This window comes from Drechmeria coniospora, chromosome 01 (genome assembly GCF_001625195.1).
Source record: "Drechmeria coniospora strain ARSEF 6962 chromosome 01, whole genome shotgun sequence".
Lineage (NCBI taxonomy): Eukaryota > Fungi > Ascomycota > Sordariomycetes > Hypocreales > Ophiocordycipitaceae > Drechmeria > Drechmeria coniospora.
In genome coordinates this window covers 5,555,248-5,571,923 of record NC_054389.1, presented here as the reverse complement: position 1 = coordinate 5,571,923, position 16,676 = coordinate 5,555,248, and the positions used below count along the sequence as shown (strand labels likewise).

Sequence of the window (16,676 nt, the reverse complement as noted above, 5' to 3'; positions counted from 1 at the left end):
GCGCAACAAGCAACGGAGCCGAGACCGGCCCGTGGGTGGGGCCTTCGGGAACAGACCCAGACCCGGCTCGGAGGTCCGAAGCAACCCAGATGCTTCGACCGACTGAGAGTTGGACATACTTGACGAGGGACGTTTCTTTATCCTTTTCATTTATTATTGAGGGAGGGAGAAATAATATTAACAAGACATACTTTGCCACGCACTACTGATGCTAGCTGTGTTTGTACAGTCACTTGCTTTGAAGGCACCATCTTTAGATTGTTTATCAAGTATCCGCTCATTGACCATTTGGTATATAGTTCGTGGTACTTCATCACACCCGACGTTGAGTTGGCAGGATTGATGGTAAATGTATGAAAATCCGCCAGAGTCCGTTGCCATGCTTGCCTGATTCGTATGCGATGCGTTGCGCAGTACGAGGGAGGGAGGGAGAATTCGGAATAGAGAAAAGGGAAATAAAATGAAATCAAAATTATGCATCTGTGTCAATGCTGACGAGGCTCTGAGGGCAGATGTGATGAAATATCATGTTCTCATCTCGAGGCTAGCACAAGGCAGCACATGGACCACAGCGACACCAGGCCGTGAGACGAGACGTGCAATGAGCGGCGGGCAAACGCGGTCCAATTCTATCCCGGTCATTCATGGCCCAACCCTGAGAGACTAGGCGCGTGGGCTACGCTGCCAGAAACGGCGTTTGGGGGTGGCCGAGTTCGTGTGGCCCTCCTTGGCTTGAACGGCGGCGCGTCGTTTCTTGGAACGCTTGACGCAGCAGGTGACGAAGACGACGAGGGCGGCGAAGAGACAGCAGAGGGCGGCGGCGACAAGGAGCCAGATGGCGGAGCCCCAGCGGGCGGTGCTGCGACCGTTCTTGTTGACGGCGCGCTTGACGATGGCGAAGGCGACAACGTCGCAGATGAGGGCGACGATGGTGACGACGAAAGCGAGAAGGGCGAAGAAGGTGGCGGCGATGGAGCCGACGACGTTGGTTGCGATGCAGAGAAGGAAGGCGATGAAGCACAGGGCGGTGGCGACGGGATGCAGGACCATGACGCGGGTGAGGGCCCTCGAGGTGGCCTCCTCAGCATCGGAGAAGTCGGTGTCGTCGATGTCGGAGATGACGGAGGCCGGGTCGTAGCCGATGCGAGAGTTGGAGCAGGAGTCGGTGTCCCTACAGGAGCGACGTGTGAGCAGGGCAGGGCAGGACGAAGAAGGCTGGCTTCAGAGGGTCCGGACGAGGTCGGGAGACGACGTACTTTACGTTGAGGTGACAGTAGCCAAAGGTGCCAAAGGTGACTTGAGTCCCCTGGACGCCGCGGCCGAGATCGACCTTGAGGATGGACAGGGTGTTGACGACGGGGGCCGTCACGTCAACGACGAGCAGAAGCACTGTCGCGACGAGCAGCAGCAGGGTGCCGATGTGGTGAATGAGTGTACCGACGCCCATCTTGTCGGAGATTGGGCGTTATACGCGTCGACGGAGGCTGCGTTCGGAGGCTGCGTTCGGAGGGCGTCTGGCTGCGAGGAGGGCCGGTTCGGATGGGTCGAGAAGGCTCGGGGACGGTGGTACGGATGGGCAGGGACGGCGACGGTCGTCGACGCGCTCGCTGGCGAGGCGACGGCGGCATATAAGTAGGAGCACATCGCATATCCGCATTCGCACGCCGCGTTTCAAGCATGGCTGGCCTTCCCCGGCGATGCTGGCAAGCCGGCCGCTCACTATCGGTCCAAGCGGCGACGTCATGGGGGTGGCTGTGGGTCATCCATCGCATGCGACGTGCAGTGAAGCGTACGGCACTGCGCTCGCAGGTGTGCAGGTGCCGGCCTCGCATACACGTGCAGAGTGCACTTGGGTGCGAACAGATTGGCACCCGATCCTGATCCTGGGCCCTGCAATTATTTCTGAGGCAGCGAGGGACAAAAGGCTGACGTAGGCTGACCGACTGTCGCGAATGGGAGGAAGGCCTTGGCCGATGTGGGTCGGCCGGCGGTGTTGGTGCGAGTCAGTCAGCCTTGGCCGCCCAATGCACGGCCTCGTCGTCTTGCTTGATACTGGCGTGTTTTTAGGTGTTTTACCGCACCGCCGATGCGCGATCGGCCAAGGGTGCCGACGGCGTGAGGGAACCAGCTGAGAAGGAAGATGAAAAGAGATGTCGTACTCCACCGCTTCGGTGACGGGGGCCAGCATGGAGCCAGCCATTCGGACGGCAGTGCCATCCACATCCACTTCGACATCCACTTCCACCTCCACCCGCAGGCGTTCACAGCCACAGCCAGTGCCAGCCTGCTGTTGGTTGCACAGAATTTCTTGGTGACGTACAGGCAGGTACAGACCGTACCGTGCTCGTAGTCGTGCTGCGCGAACCGTACGCGAAAAAAAAAATTGAAGCCATCATCCATGAAGACGGCGTCGCAGTCCGGCCATGACTGGTCCAGTGGGGTTACCGACGATTAGCCAATGGAGGTGCATCCTTCGGCGGCGCGCCTAAATGAGGAACGACGGACCCCTGATGGTGGTTGAGTGGACGAAAGGAAGGAATCGGGCCCTAGTCCATCGATCGTGCTGTGCTTCATTTTTCCTCTCCTCCCGCTCCGGTACTGTTCGTTTCGGTCGGTCGGCGGTTTGGCCGCATCATGCATGCAATCAGCGGTCATGGTCGCTCGGCGGCAGCCTTGCTCGGGAGCCAACCCTTTGACTGCAGCCGCTTCGACTTCCCATTCTTGGCCGTGCTGCCGAGCTCGAAGAGCCAGTGGGACAGACCCTTGGCCGCCATCGTCTTGGGCAGCGACTGGCGCAGCGTCGTGGCCATGAAGGACCGGTCGTTCTCGTACCCGTCCGGCCACGGATCGTGAAGCGGTGAGCCGTACATGGCGCGCCCGTGGTTATATTCGGGGGCTGGAAAGATTTCTAGCGTGAATTGTTTGACTTCCTCCTCCTTCTTGTGGGCTGCCGCCGCATCGACGTCCGCATCGACGTCCGCATCGCCGTCCGGGCCGTCGTCCGGGCCGTCGTCGTGGGCCATGGCCGAAGTCTGGCCGCTCGTCACGGCCGGTGGTCGGTCGGCATCGACGTCATTGTCGCTTTCGAAGAGGCCTGCCATGGACGTGTCGGTGCCGTTCTTTGGCTTCACCATGTTGTAGGTCAACGGGCTGCTGGCCACGAGCTTTCTCGCCGTCGCCGCCTCCTTGGTGACGGAAATGTAGTTCGAGTGGTAGCCCTGCGACGACGGCAGGCACTGTCAACAACACGAGCATCGACGCACAGTCACCGTCGCCGACAAGGACGGGGACGAGGCCGCGTAGAGAGTGAGGGGGGAGGGGGGAGGGATGGGGGTTCTGGTCATCGTACCGGCGTCATTCGAAAGACCTCGACGCGGCCATGCTGCTCCAGCACCTGCAGGACGGAACGTCGCTCGGCAAAGGAGATGGGCGTCGGGGAAACGAGGATGCGGATCGACCGCTCGGGCAAGGTCCGCCGTGCCGCACTGCCGATGGATGCCATGATGGCAGACGGACGGCCTGCTCGGCGTCCCGTTCCGTTTGGAGGAAGACGTGACGATGGCTCTGGGAGCTCTGGGAGCTCTGGGAGCATGCTGCAGAATTGTTGGTGGGAGCGTGATTACATAATCAGTTTTTATTTTCATGGTTCTGGGGTGGACGACACTGCTCACGAGCTACTAAATAATTGTATTGCTTGTACATTTTTTTGGAAGTGTACCGTGTACATGTACATGTGCTTACAGTATTTTCATGCAGTCATAGTTGTACACTTTCAAGTAGGCACTTAATGGACCAATAAGTGAATGTACACACACACTTGCATACTAATGGACAGTACTCCGTGCAGTACTACTATTACTGGTACTAACAATATTACCATTAGTACCAGTGTGGACAAGTACAGGTAATGCTGCCTAGGACCTAGGGTAGTGGGTGCAACGATGGTCGCATGTGCACTTGCTTTCGTCCTGCTTTTGTCAGCCAGCGTAGCACGCGGAGAAAAAAACGGCTTCGAGCAGGTGTGAGAATAGGCACGCCTTCATGGCACGTCTTCCTGAGACTCAACCTGGCCTGCACCGTGGGTCTTGGCGCTCGCAAATACCTGTAGCATCTCGCCGGCAGCAGTGTGTGCAGGTAAGAAGCAGTTCCTGTCGACGAAAAACAGGCCAAAGATGCGGCCCATATTTTCCACTGCGCATCGAGATTTGGCAGTTCGGCTCTCGCCCGGCCTAATTTGCCCCACCCACACTGCCCCGACCGTTCGAACGGCTCTAGAAGTACAGAGTACCCCGTACCTATTCTACATGTACAGTGCTAGCACATCCAAGTACACGTGCCCCTACAGGCACTTATATGCACGGCGACGAACTTCCAGGCAACTACCTGAGCACTATTACAGAGTACTTACCGTACGAGTATGCGAATATGTACTCCGTACTTGGCAGCGTCATCGTTCATGTTCCCACGCCTCGAAGGTTCCGGTCGCGACGCTTTGATTAGTAGTTTCACCCAGCACAGTGCACTGCGTCCCAGCGGGGATAGATACCCCTTTACCCAGTACTCGTTCTCGCATGTGTATGTATGCCTGTTTATTCGATAGGCTCGAGCCCTCATGCATCAATCTACATACACCAGACGGGAGTTTAGTCCTTCTTTGCCGACCTTGTTTCACTTTTCCATCACGCGCCCGTCGTAGCGGGCCGTCCAACGGAATGCAGCGACAACACTTGCATTTCTTTTTTTTTCTTTTTTTCACCTGGGCGTGGCACATCGTCCCCCCCTTCCCTACTGCACCGATACTGTGTTGTCGCTTTGAGCGCAGTGGGGGGGTGCTGCAGCCTCTGGTCACCTTCTGTCCGTCCTCCTTCTCCATCTGCCCTGGTGGGAACAGGAGCTTTCCAACGAAGAGTGCACGCATCAGTAGGGAGAGCCAGATGAAACGCAGCAGCGAACGCCACGCAGTGGTGTGATCACATTTCATTCTGTCGATGCAAGGAAAGGAAATAATCAACACCTGAAAGTATGTCTGTTCGCCAACACCTTCATCAACAGGTACAGTGCCCCGTATTTCCATGCATGTCCGGAGTATGGAGCACCGTACTGTTCACTTGTGCATGCATGTGCGGAGTAATACTGGACTGTGCCTTTGGACTTGCAACGTAGCACTCCAGGTGCGCGTAGGAGGAAGACCGTTTGGGGGCCAGTTCTCGCTGGTCGGATCTGTGGGACGGTCCTAGACCCAGTCCAAAACGAGGCGGCCGAGAACTGCCCAAGTCATCGGTAGCGCAGCAATCGCTGGCGTCGTCCCCGCGCAGTGACGTAGATAGGCTCGATACAAGCTTTTTCCGCAGTCCCGAGTGCCGGGTCCAGAGCGAGGCTGTCTCAAGTCACTTGGACCAAGGCGATGAGCTTCGCAAGAATACTGCGCGGTGGATGGGCAGATACGAGTCCATTGCGTCAGGCATTGGATCCTTTGCGACCAGTGTTCGTCCTGTGTTACATCATATCATCATGGTGGCACCTGCAGTCATCATGTAAAGAGAGGAATGCCCAATCCCAGCCTGCAGAAAATATTGCCGTCATGATGACAACTCTTTGCCCAAACGAATGGCCGGTTCCGCTGACGGTCGATTCCGGTTGGTGCGTGGTATTCTTCTACCTGTACCGTGTGGCTGCTACCTTTGCGGCCGCTGAGCACCGAGGTAACAGTACGAGGAGAGCCGCCCGTAGGTGCTACAAGTACTATCGGGGGCCATCCAGTACTGTCCAGTACTGTCCGGTACTATCTGGTAGAGCGAGTTGGCATGGCAAGAATCGACCGAGTACATGCTGGTAGTGGCAAATGGGAACTGCGAGGGGATGTCATGGACATATACTCGGCACAGCACCGCATTCTAGTGTGCAGATTTGTACCTGCCCGTTGACCGCCACCGAGTGCCGACTCGATGTTACCTACTTCTACCTGCCTCCTTACCTCCCTCTACCTCCCTCTACTTCACTGCCTATCCGACTATCTAACTACATACATGCCTGCCTGCCTCCCTGCCTCGACCTAGTACCTACCTTGAACATGCCACTTACGACCTACTACTACCCTTACCCAGCTTGACTGATATACCGCCTGCTGCCCTCATCCTCGTCGTCCGTCCCTTGGCTGCGAGATCTGCCCACTTCTGAGCTGCAACTCGTCCCTGGGGTCATCACCATCCCGGCACTGCCATTTTATCAATTCCGACGGCTGCTGGCCTTGCACAACGTTCCCAAAGATCAAACGACGGCTGTGTCGGCGGGCATCATGACGACGCACGAGGAAGGACGAGAGTACGACATCATCTTTGCTGGAGGTGGCACCGCCGCCTGTGTGGCTGCTGGCCGTCTGGCCCATGCGGACCCTGGCCTGTCCATCCTCCTCGTCGAGGTTGGCAGGAACAACTTCAACGATCCAACCATCGTCAACCCGGCCCTGTACCTGTCCCACCTCGCCCCGGGCTCCAAGACGGCTCTCTTCTACCAGGCCAACGAGGAGAAGGCGATCAATTCCCGAGCGGCTGTCGTGCCTGCCGGAGGCGTCCTCGGCGGCGGCTCCTCCATCAACTTCATGATGTACACGCGAGGCAAGTGAGAGGTGGCCGGGCCGTCCCTGAACCAAAGTCTGATGCCCCATCTCCAGCCCAGGCCGTCGACTACGATTCCTGGAACACCAAAGGTTGGGACGCCAAGAGCCTCCTGCCCTTTGCCAAGAAGCTTGAAACCTACCATCTTGACGACCCGGCCGTCGACAAGGCCCTCCACGGCTACGACGGCCCCGTCAACGTCTCCCTCGGCACCTACAGCCAGCGAGGCCCGCAAGACGACATCCTCGCCGCCGCCGAGGCCCTCGGCATCGAGGAGATTGTCGATCTGCAGGATTTCAAGGCCGCCAATGGCTTCTCCCGCTGGCTGAGATACATCGGGCCCGACGGGAAGAGACAGGACGCCGCCCACCGCTACATCCATCCGCTCCTGGTCTCGGGCAAGTACCCCAATCTTCACCTGCTGCTCGAGAGCAAGGTGAGCCGTGTGCTGTTCGATGGTCGCCGCGCCACGGGCATCGAGTATGTGCCCTCGGCGGCCACCCCGCCCGACGCAGGGCTGAGCAAGGTCTCGCCGTCCGTCATCCGTGCGAAGAAGCTCGTCGTCGTCTCCGCCGGTGCCCTCGGAACGCCATCCATCCTCGAGAGATCCGGCGTCGGTCGTGCCGAGCTGCTCGAGAAGCTCGGCATCGATCTCGTCGCCGACCTGCCCGGTGTCGGCGACGAGTACCAGGACCACAACTTGGTCCTGCTCCCCTTCAAGACGACTCTCGAGCCGAACGAGACGCTCGACGGCCTCCTCAGCGGCCGCCTCGACTTTGCCGAGGCCGCGGCGGAGGGGAATCCGATCCTTGGCTGGAACGGCATCGACATTGGCGCCAAGCTGCGCCCCTCGGACGAGGAAGTGGCCCGGATGGGTCCCGACTTCCAGAAGCTCTGGGATCGCGACTTCAAACACCAGACAACGAAGCCCATGATGCTCGTCGGCATCCTCTCCTCCTACCTCGGCGACCACAAGCTGCTCGTGCCACGAGAGGACGGCGGGACCCAGTACGCCACCATCGGCGCCTACACGGCCTACCCTTATTCCCGCGGCAACATCCACATCGTCTCCAAGGACCCCCACGCGCCCGCATCCTTCAACACCGGCTATCTCGACCACCCGGCCGACCTCGAGAAGCAACTCTGGGCCTACAAGAAGCTGCGCGAGCTCTACCGCCGCACCAACGCCTATGCCGGCGAGCTCTCGCCGGGCCACCCCAAGTTCCGCCCAGGCAGCAAGGCCGCCCTCGCCGGCGAGCACCCGCCAAAGGCCGGATACGCGACCGTCGAGGAAAGGCGGGCCCTGGCCCCGATCGAGTACGATGCCGAAGACGATGCCGCCATCGAGGACTGGATCCGCTCCAACGTCAACTCGACCTGGCACTCCTTGGGCACCTGCAAGATGGCACCCAAGGACAGGGGCGGCGTCGTGGACGAGAGCCTCAATGTCCACGGAACCCAGCAACTGAAGCTTGTCGGTGAGCATCGTACCTGTCATGGACTGGCTCGCCCTTTCTCCACCCCCCTTCCCGCTGACCCTTTGCCCCAGATCTGTCGATTGTGCCCGAAAACGTGGCGGCAAACACGTACAACACGGCGCTCATTGTCGGAGAGAAGGCGGCCGATATCATCGGCAAGGAGCTTGGCCTGTCCGTGTGATGGGATGAGATGTCTCGTCCGGAGAAGGCGGCTGGCTCATGATGCCGTCCTGCTGCCTGTTCGCCCTAGCCGTGGTGGAGGACGACCATCTTCAGGCCTCCGTGGGGGGGGGGGGGGCACATCGGCCGGGGAGTACCGTTTGCCTCTCATTTCCCATCCTGCAATCTCGCCGGGGGTGCGTCCAGCTGGTAGGGGTGCGTTCGTGGGCTTGCCCGTCAACCTTGTCGGCGTTGCTGGTATATTGACACCCAACCACGTCGGCACCAGGATCATGGTTCACTGCATTGGCACACACACAAACTTCCATCGCCCTTCTGGAAAGCAATGCATGTTTTTCGCGCCCGCCGTCTGGCAATCGCCTTCTACGCATTCCTCGCAAACCAGGAACGGCAGGCAGCGCGTTCGCTCGAAAACAGACAGCCCGCTGCAGTCGTCGTAGCCTTCATTCGCCATTCAACGATTCCTGGATAACCGTTTTTGGGCCAAGAGGGGAACCGATCGTCCTGGTGGTGATGACGCAGTGCTTTGCCGAATCTGATGGAGCTCATGATAAGTCGCCAAAACTGTCCTCGCCAATGTCCCGGCGCCATGCCCCCCGACGCTTGACGTAACCCTTGTCGCCGGGTAAGCGTATTTCCTCTCTTCGGATGCTCATGTTTTGTTTCGCATCATGACGCGATCTGGTATCGAGTCTCGTTATACTGCTCTTTCAGAATCGAACTTTTGGTCGTGCCGCCCGATCGTGTCCACCGAACGGCCAAATGGCTGGCTACCTGACCTCGACCGTAGACATCGACCAGCGTATTGAAGAACGACAGAGAAGCATAGTCTTCGCACATGGCTTCTAAAACGCAGTTCAGATACTCATGGGCAACATCGGGAATGCTTATATGCACCATAGTTCCCTCGGTCGTTGTCTTCCATCAGTCGTGCCGTCAGCGACCTCCAAACCTGGGAGGCCGTTGGTTTATCCTCTACAGGTTCGCATTTACTTTCTTCATCATGTACGTTTCCGTCACATTGACACGGATGGCCACCGACGCTCTGACCCGGCATGTCTGACAGTGATACTCTTCAATTCCTCGTCTACAACCTCTTACCCGTTTTCAACCAGCCATCGACAGATGATGAGTCGCCATCCATCGCCATACAGAAAGTGGGGGATATCACCATCACCACCTACTTTGGGATACACGAGCTGGCCGCCAGCAACCTCCTCATCACTCTCGTTGCCCTCGGAACCGAAATCGACTCTTGCCAGGGCATAAGAAGATCTTCCAGACACAAGATTATCATGCGTGCAAGCTGCTGCGTAGCCTTCATCCACGGTCTGCTCTGCTTAGCTTCCCTTTCGATGACGCCATCGATGTTGACGGCTGCATGGTCCGGTTCTACATCGAATATTGGCTCGTTGGTTTATCTCATTTACTTGAACATCTTCGCCATCAGGATAACTCATACGGTCGGAGAAATTTTCATGTCAGTCGCTATTGCCATCAGAGTGAGGTTGGACCAACAGGTGGTATCGGTGAGTTGAGGTGCCGACGGAACAGCATGACTTGGACATATGGATTGACCTTGGATGCAGATTTCGAGGTTATTCGTTGCCTGTTCCGCTCTGATGCTTCCAGCCATGTGCTACGATCTCGCCACCGCTATTCACTTCGGTGGTCTTAGGGGCGATATGCCTCGCCTTGTTCCCTGGTACATGTCGATGATCCAAGTCATGACCACATCTGTGCCCATGTTCACCACTTTCTCCATCATATACTACATTTGCTTCTCGAAGCAGAAGGCAATAGGAATGAACGACGTCGAGGATGACGAGTCCGTTCGGACGCCCCTCGGTGCAGACATTCATGGAAGCGAGGACCGACAGCCCAGAGCCACCCAGCCATTTAATCCACCACAGCAGCCAGTCCTCGATGAGTGGGCGCCTCAGCAAGCTTCTCGAGCAGCGACGCCGTCTCCGCAGGAGCTCTCGCCCCAGCTGCGATGCTACGAACTCCCGTCGGTACAAGGTATTCCCATGACTCTGAACCCTCGCATCGACCAAGGACCTGTCCGGCGGCCGCTGCCCTGCTTGGTGACAGGCTGGTACGATTCAGACGAGGTACCGTGACCCGCCATTGCTATGGCATCGGTTGTTGATGGACAACGAGGCAATGCAATAGGTCAGGTGTACGCTCACACAGTACGATGTGCTTTGTTGCACGATGCAGGCTTGGATTCGTTTCGTGTCTTACGTGTTTAAGCTTGGGGAAATGGGAATAGCAGAGGCATTGTATTCTTGTGAGGTATTCCTTTCCACTTGAAGCAAGTCAGTGCGCCAGTCGTGCTGAAAAGTATTCCCTCCCTTTACTGTGATTATGCGATTGGAAGAGAGGAGGAAGGTTCACGGCAGAAACAGTAGACACAGCCGTTTCCCGTTATTTTCATCGCATCAGGAATCGACAGGTGAGCCATGGTGGCCATATCTATTCTCTGTTTACGTAGCAACGCTTGGTCGTTCCCCATCTCGTATTGAAGAAGCAAAACATTCTATCACAGCAGCTAAAATTGGACTTGCACCTTGCTGACAAAGGTTAGCATCTCGTCCTTCGCTCTGCTATTCGAGTTGTCGACGAATCTCACCGAATTCCTTTTTGCAGTTCACCTTCACCGGCGAGCGTTCGGTCAAGTTCGATGCCATGGCAAAGGCAATCAGGCCAAGTGGGAGAATCGTGGTGGTGAACTTCATGATGTTGAAGAAGGAGGCGAGGGTGCTGATTCGATTGCAACCTAGGATTTGATTTGAAGGGTGATCACCACCAGGCCCGAGGATGACGGGGGACCGCAGAACCTTTTATACTGCACCGGCTTGGTCGATGCCGACCAAGGGCATCATGGCCAACGCCGGCAATGGCCACTTGGCAATCCGAGCTGCCCCATTGTGCCCGATTCAAGCATCGAGTAGGTAGTGGCAATAGAGATGGTTGCCTAGTTTTGAATTCGACGCGGCCGACTGGATGTTGATCCGGTTTCGTGACCGTGACCGACGACCAAGATCAACAAGAGGCTGCGCAATGACACATGGACATTACGGCGACCCGAGCTGCGTTATTTTCAACTTCTCGTCGTTTCATCACAGCGACTGGATACGCGTGCATACAGGCTTGCTGTGCTTATGCTGACGTGAATGACAGCTCGTTCGATTCGATATGTTCAGAACAGATGACTGGCCTGCCGTCCATCGACCTCATATGCCTGCGGAGATGCCGTATATGATCATTGCTGAGCGAATCGTTAGGAGATGATCGGTAGACGCTCACTTGCGCCTGCTAGAACTCCGTCCTCTCGGTACCGACGAGCAGTCATTGGCAATCGCACGCTATCGGTGAAGCCAGGGAGGGTGTGACACATTGACGTTGCTATTGATGCTATTGTTTCCCCTGATAAGCACCTCGCGGTGGATCCTTCCTTCGACGTACTCGACGAACTCCGTACTTGTAATTAACGATGACAAACATGTGCTACATGCTATTCACTTACCTGTACTTATGGATGTGTTCAGGTAACGTAGCATGCAAGGATGAGAACAGGACTTCTTCCAACCAGGACGTGGGGAAATGTTGTCGTTGCCCTTCCAAGTCAGATTAATGATGGAAAAGGCGTCATCAGGGGATCGATACTTTTTCTCTGATATGTAACGACACGTGCCAATAATGAATGAACATTTCCGGGAGTGCAGTGCTGAAGCAATACTGCGCAAGACAAGCAGCGGGTAGGAACCCTGACTGACGAAATGATAGCACATTGGGATGGCAAAAATGTCTATTCAGTTTACAGGAGTAGTTCCACCAAAGCCGAATGGTCAATTTTGTCAAGTGACAGTAATAGCTAGTGCAAGCACTGGCAATCCATGCCGCTCCATGCGGACATCGGAGTATCAATATTACTGTTGGCCGCTGGTCTGGCACCACGACTAACATTTACCCGAATATCACCCGCGGCTAATGAGCGTACGAGTATTCCGTACGAGGTACGGAGTACTCCGTGCTTGGACCTATACCAGCACTGTATACTTGTATTGTATACTGCACAATACTTGTATTTGCGTACAAGCAAGTGCTATAAGTACTACCACTGTAATACACCGTACGGAGTACATGCGGTTGCTTTTCACACTGACACCTTTACTGTACTTGTACTGTAAGTATAATGCTTGCAGCGGTGCAACCATTAAAGCCAACATACTCCGTACTCTGTACTGTACTATGTATTGATACTCACTGTACACTTCATTTGGGCAGGCAGGCTGCGCGCGCCCATCCCCTCCTCTTCGACTTCACCTCTTCCAACCGGTGGCCAGATCTCTGCACCTAACCCCCATTCTCGGCAGAGCTGGGCCCGTCAATGCATCGATCGTACCATGATATAGCGGCAGTCGATTCGCTGACAGACTGTGACCATGTCTGTCAGTCAACCGCAGTCCCTCGGGCTCTCTGATTACCTCGAGAAGCTTCCTGGCACCACGTTTCGGAAGCTCTACCAGCAGCCTTCGACCGCCTTCGCCGTCTTCCGCCGCATGCTACCGCACTTGGGTACGCTTCCTCCTTTGCCCTCTTCCCCCCTCCGACCGCCCTTCTCGAGCCGGAACCCTTGGGCGATGGGAAAGGCGGCTGGCTGACCGGCGTGCCTGCAGCCAAAACCTTGGTCATGCGCATACTCTACATGCCGAAACCGATGCTCCTTGGCGACCTGGATCTCTGGGTCAAGCCCGAGGCAAAGCGGTACGGCCAACTTGGTCAACCCTCCGTTCGCGTCATGGTGTCCGAGGCTGACTCGGATAGGCAAAAGGATCATGCCCTCTCCATCCTGCGCGGCCTCTACATCATTCAAATCTCGGTCCCGTCCAAGGAGAAGCCCCACGAGATGCAGCTGACGACGAACTTCAAGACCTCGCTCCGACTCGCACTCACCGGTGGCGGCTCGCACAATTCCTTCGGCGTTCCCTCGGCCCTCCTCGTGCCCCCGGAGATCGACGTGCCCTTCCTCGACCGGTACGCGCGCAAGAAGTGGGAGGACATCCTCCACTTCGTCGTCTCCAGCGTCGGCTACCGAACCGCCGGTGACCCCGCCGGGCCCAACAAGAGCGTCAAGGACCTCCTCATCGCCGGCCGGCTCGTCGATAGGCGCCCCAATGGGTCCGTCGGCATTACCAAGGCCGGCTTCACATTCCTCCTGCAGGAGGCCAATGCTCAGGTCTGGACCCTGCTGCTGCTCTGGCTCGAGGCCAACGAGGTCAGCAAGGCGGCCGGCCTCGAGACCGTCGACATGCTCTCCTTCCTCTTCGTCCTAGCCAGTCTCGAGCTGGGCCGTGCCTACGACACGAACGCCTTGACCGAGCAGCGTCGGAACATGCTCCCGTCGCTGCTCGACTTTGGCCTCATCTACATCCCCCAGCACAAGCGCTCCATGTTCTTCCCCACCCGGCTCGCCACGACTCTCACGAGCGGCGGAAACAGCCTGCGGACCATCAGCGACGGTGTCGCCGCCGCAACCGCCGCCGCCTCGGACGCTGCGCCGTCGTCCTCGGGCCCCTTGGGCAGTGCCGGACAGCAAAAGGGCAGCGTCGTCGTCGAGACAAACTACCGCATCTACGCCTACACCCAATCCACCCTCCAGATCGCCGTCCTCGCCCTCTTCACCAAGCTCGGCATGCGCTTCCCCGACATGGTCGCTGGCCGCCTGAGCCGCGCCTCGATCCGCCAGGCCATCCAATTCGGCATCAGTGCCGACCAGATCATCTCCTACCTTGCCGCCCACGCCCACGAGCAGATGCACCGCACCGCCGCCCTGACCAACAAGCCCATCCTGCCTCCCACCGTCGTCGACCAGATCCGTCTCTGGCAGCTCGAGAATGAGCGGATGAAGACGACGGCCGGCTTTCTCTTTCGCGATTTCGACGATCACAAGGAGTACCTCGACACCGCCAAGTTCGCAGAGGAGATTGGCGTCCTCGTCTGGCGGAGTGACAAGTCGGGCATGTTTTTCGCCAGCAAGCATGAGCAGATTCGGGATTACCTCAAGAGCAGAAAGAGGGCAGAGTGAAGAACGAGCGCGAGGTCATGGCAACATGAATGCCTGTGCCGCACGCATGCATGACATTTCGAATGGGACTGGATACCCTGGCTAGGCCTGACACACATGCAGATGAAAAGCTCATCATTTACATATGGTAGTTCGATACGTGCTCATGCCAATCGTCAACCCCATACCACCACATTGATTGCCATCCCGAGCGTTTGTGTTTTGACATTCGCCGCACATCGCACAGTTTCCTGTTAGTTTCCGAACCGGCCGAGCTCGAAACTCGCGCCGTACCCCCGATGTTCTCGGCTCGGGCCAAATCTTCAGGCGAGCATTCCGCCACGTCTGCTGCTTATTCCTCCTCTGGAATACCCGAGCTGTAGAGGCTACGTTGGAATACGGTAGCACATCTCGGCGCGGACTGGCACACGAGGTTAGCATCCTTGTTAGCACCCTTGCTGCCGGCCCGGCACGAGCTCAGGACAAGTTTTCACTTGCCGTAGACGTCGGCCTTGACGAGTGCATCACTGACGGCGAGGCTGAGCTCGAGCCCTTGCTAGACGGTGGAAAGGATTCAACGAGCCTCCTTGCCTGGAAATCGGCGCGCCCGGGCCTCAGTATCGAGCGACGGAACCGACGGGCGAACGTGTCCTGGAACTCTTGCAGAGATTGCTTTGCCTCGTTCGTGACGCAAAGCATCTCGAGCTGGGCAAACACGGCCAGGTTGCGAGCGTCCTCGGTCCGAATATCTCTGAGCTTTAAATCAAAGCGCTTCTGCGCCGAGAGGCCAGCCTTGAGGCAGACAAGGAGCTTGTCATCAATTCCTTGGCTGCGATACTCGCTATCGAGTGTGCTGAACCGTCCGGTCCACTCCTGCGAGGGCAGAGCAACGGTTATGGGTGTAAATTCCTGTATGAATTGGCTCAAACGTTCGGTACGGGTCGAACGATGGGTAGATGCCGCCGAGTTAGGACGCGGCTCGGTCGAGGGGCGAGCCTGTCCAGGCAGGCTTTGATCCGAGGGAGAATCGAGAGAGCTCCGCCAAGGCAGGAGAACATGTGAAGCTGACTGCGACGTCTCCGTATCTTGCGTTGATGGTGAGAACGCTGGATCCTGTGGTGCCTTGAAACGCTGGTGTTGGCTGGGGGTTTGCGAGCGCATGGAGGCGGACGGCGCAGGCATTCTCCTGGTCAAGTTGGTCCGCGAAAATGAACTCTTCAGACCGTGAAGAACCTCATTCATCGTCTTCGACTTGGGCAGATGGCCCTGCTGAGGCGGTTGTGGGTTTTCCTTTCCAGATGCCGTTCTCGACAAGCTCGATGGCTGCATTTTCTCGCTCGGCGGCCTTGTCGTTGCTGGGCCAGGCAGGCCCGACAGGGTTCCACTGGTAGGCAGTCGGCTCCTGGATGGCCTTGCCCTTCCCCATGTGCTAAAGAACTTCTTGTGCCCTGTGTCGTTTGATGACCCTAATACCGGCACTGCATGGGCAGGAGGCGCAAGTCTCGTGGATGGACCGTCCTTTGACAGGACCGCATCTCTCGAAAATGCGGTCGGTACTTGCCCGTAAGGCTCCAGAACTGCGGTCGTGGGAGGCTCGGAAGAAGAAGTCGCCACCATGGCTTCCACCCAGTCGGCGATTCTGAGGTTTTCAAGAACGTGCACGACAGCAAAGCTGTCGTTTCGTACCAAACTCCGGCGGTTCTGGCTGGGGACGTCGCCTACGGGGGCCGAAATGTTTGAGTGAAAGCTTTCCTTTGGCATTTTTTTCAATGTCAACACGTGCCCCCTTTGCAACCGGAAGACATGTTTACCTACGTCTTCGTCGAGACACGTATGGGGAGCCTCGTGCCGGTGTCAACGTCGCTGCGCGGGCAGTTGTCAAAGAAACGTCAAGTTTGTTCCTGGACGAATTAACACGGGAACAATCGTTAGATGAAGAATGGTGAGGTCGAAAGCGAGGCTTCTCACTTGCCTGTTGGAAAAGAGTTCGGTGACTGGCGGACGACACGGATGCGGGATCCTTCGAGGAGTTCTGCGAGTGGTGAAGAGGATGAGGGGGAAGGCTGATGAAGGAGGCAGTTGGCAAGCAGAGGCTCACGAATTCAGCGTTGAGATAGATGACGATGGTGCTCGTGCCGAGATGAGGCGGAAGATGGAAAAAATCTCACAGGGCTCGATTGTTGTGTTGGGGAGCGAGTGGCAAGCACGCACAGCCTTGCGAGAGTGATGACCGCGAGTATGAAGGAGGAACCTAAATCAGTGATCTTGCGAGAGGAGGCCTGTTCATGTGGCAACGGACCGGGACCGAGCAGTTGTCTGTCAAATGCATGG

The 16,676-nt window shown here is 57.1% G+C and overlaps 6 protein-coding genes across 6 annotated transcripts; 3 read left to right on the top strand and 3 right to left on the bottom strand.

Moving 5' to 3' along the window:
- Positions 1-663: 663 nt before the first annotated feature.
- DCS_01399 (uncharacterized protein) lies at positions 664-1,447 on the bottom strand (the record flags this gene model as incomplete). The annotated part of the gene is made up of 2 exons (XM_040798731.1): positions 664-1,171; positions 1,257-1,447. 2 exons carry the CDS (start codon positions 1,445-1,447, stop codon positions 664-666), a joined length of 699 nt encoding a protein of 232 aa, XP_040659614.1.
- Positions 1,448-2,651: 1,204 nt separating this feature from the next.
- Positions 2,652-3,592, bottom strand: DCS_01398 (uncharacterized protein; the record flags this gene model as incomplete). The annotated part of the gene is made up of 2 exons (XM_040798730.1): positions 2,652-3,236; positions 3,350-3,592. 2 exons carry the CDS (start codon positions 3,590-3,592, stop codon positions 2,652-2,654), a joined length of 828 nt encoding a protein of 275 aa, XP_040659613.1.
- Positions 3,593-6,295: 2,703 nt separating this feature from the next.
- On the top strand, positions 6,296-8,273 carry DCS_01397 (alcohol dehydrogenase; the record flags this gene model as incomplete). Its single annotated transcript, XM_040798729.1, has 3 exons — positions 6,296-6,618; positions 6,723-8,092; positions 8,164-8,273. 3 exons carry the CDS (start codon positions 6,296-6,298, stop codon positions 8,271-8,273), a joined length of 1,803 nt encoding a protein of 600 aa, XP_040659612.1.
- A 1,054-nt stretch (positions 8,274-9,327) lies between these two features.
- DCS_01396 (uncharacterized protein) lies at positions 9,328-10,395 on the top strand (the record flags this gene model as incomplete). Its single annotated transcript, XM_040798728.1, has 2 exons — positions 9,328-9,801; positions 9,862-10,395. 2 exons carry the CDS (start codon positions 9,328-9,330, stop codon positions 10,393-10,395), a joined length of 1,008 nt encoding a protein of 335 aa, XP_040659611.1.
- Positions 10,396-12,723: 2,328 nt separating this feature from the next.
- DCS_01395 (uncharacterized protein) lies at positions 12,724-14,366 on the top strand (the record flags this gene model as incomplete). The annotated part of the gene is made up of 2 exons (XM_040798727.1): positions 12,724-12,856; positions 12,958-14,366. The coding sequence occupies 2 exons, from the start codon at positions 12,724-12,726 to the stop codon at positions 14,364-14,366; spliced, it is 1,542 nt and encodes a 513-aa protein (XP_040659610.1).
- Positions 14,367-14,822: 456 nt separating this feature from the next.
- DCS_01394 (uncharacterized protein) lies at positions 14,823-16,106 on the bottom strand (the record flags this gene model as incomplete). Its single annotated transcript, XM_040798726.1, has 1 exon — positions 14,823-16,106. The coding sequence occupies one exon, from the start codon at positions 16,104-16,106 to the stop codon at positions 14,823-14,825; it is 1,284 nt and encodes a 427-aa protein (XP_040659609.1).
- Positions 16,107-16,676: the final 570 nt, after the last annotated feature.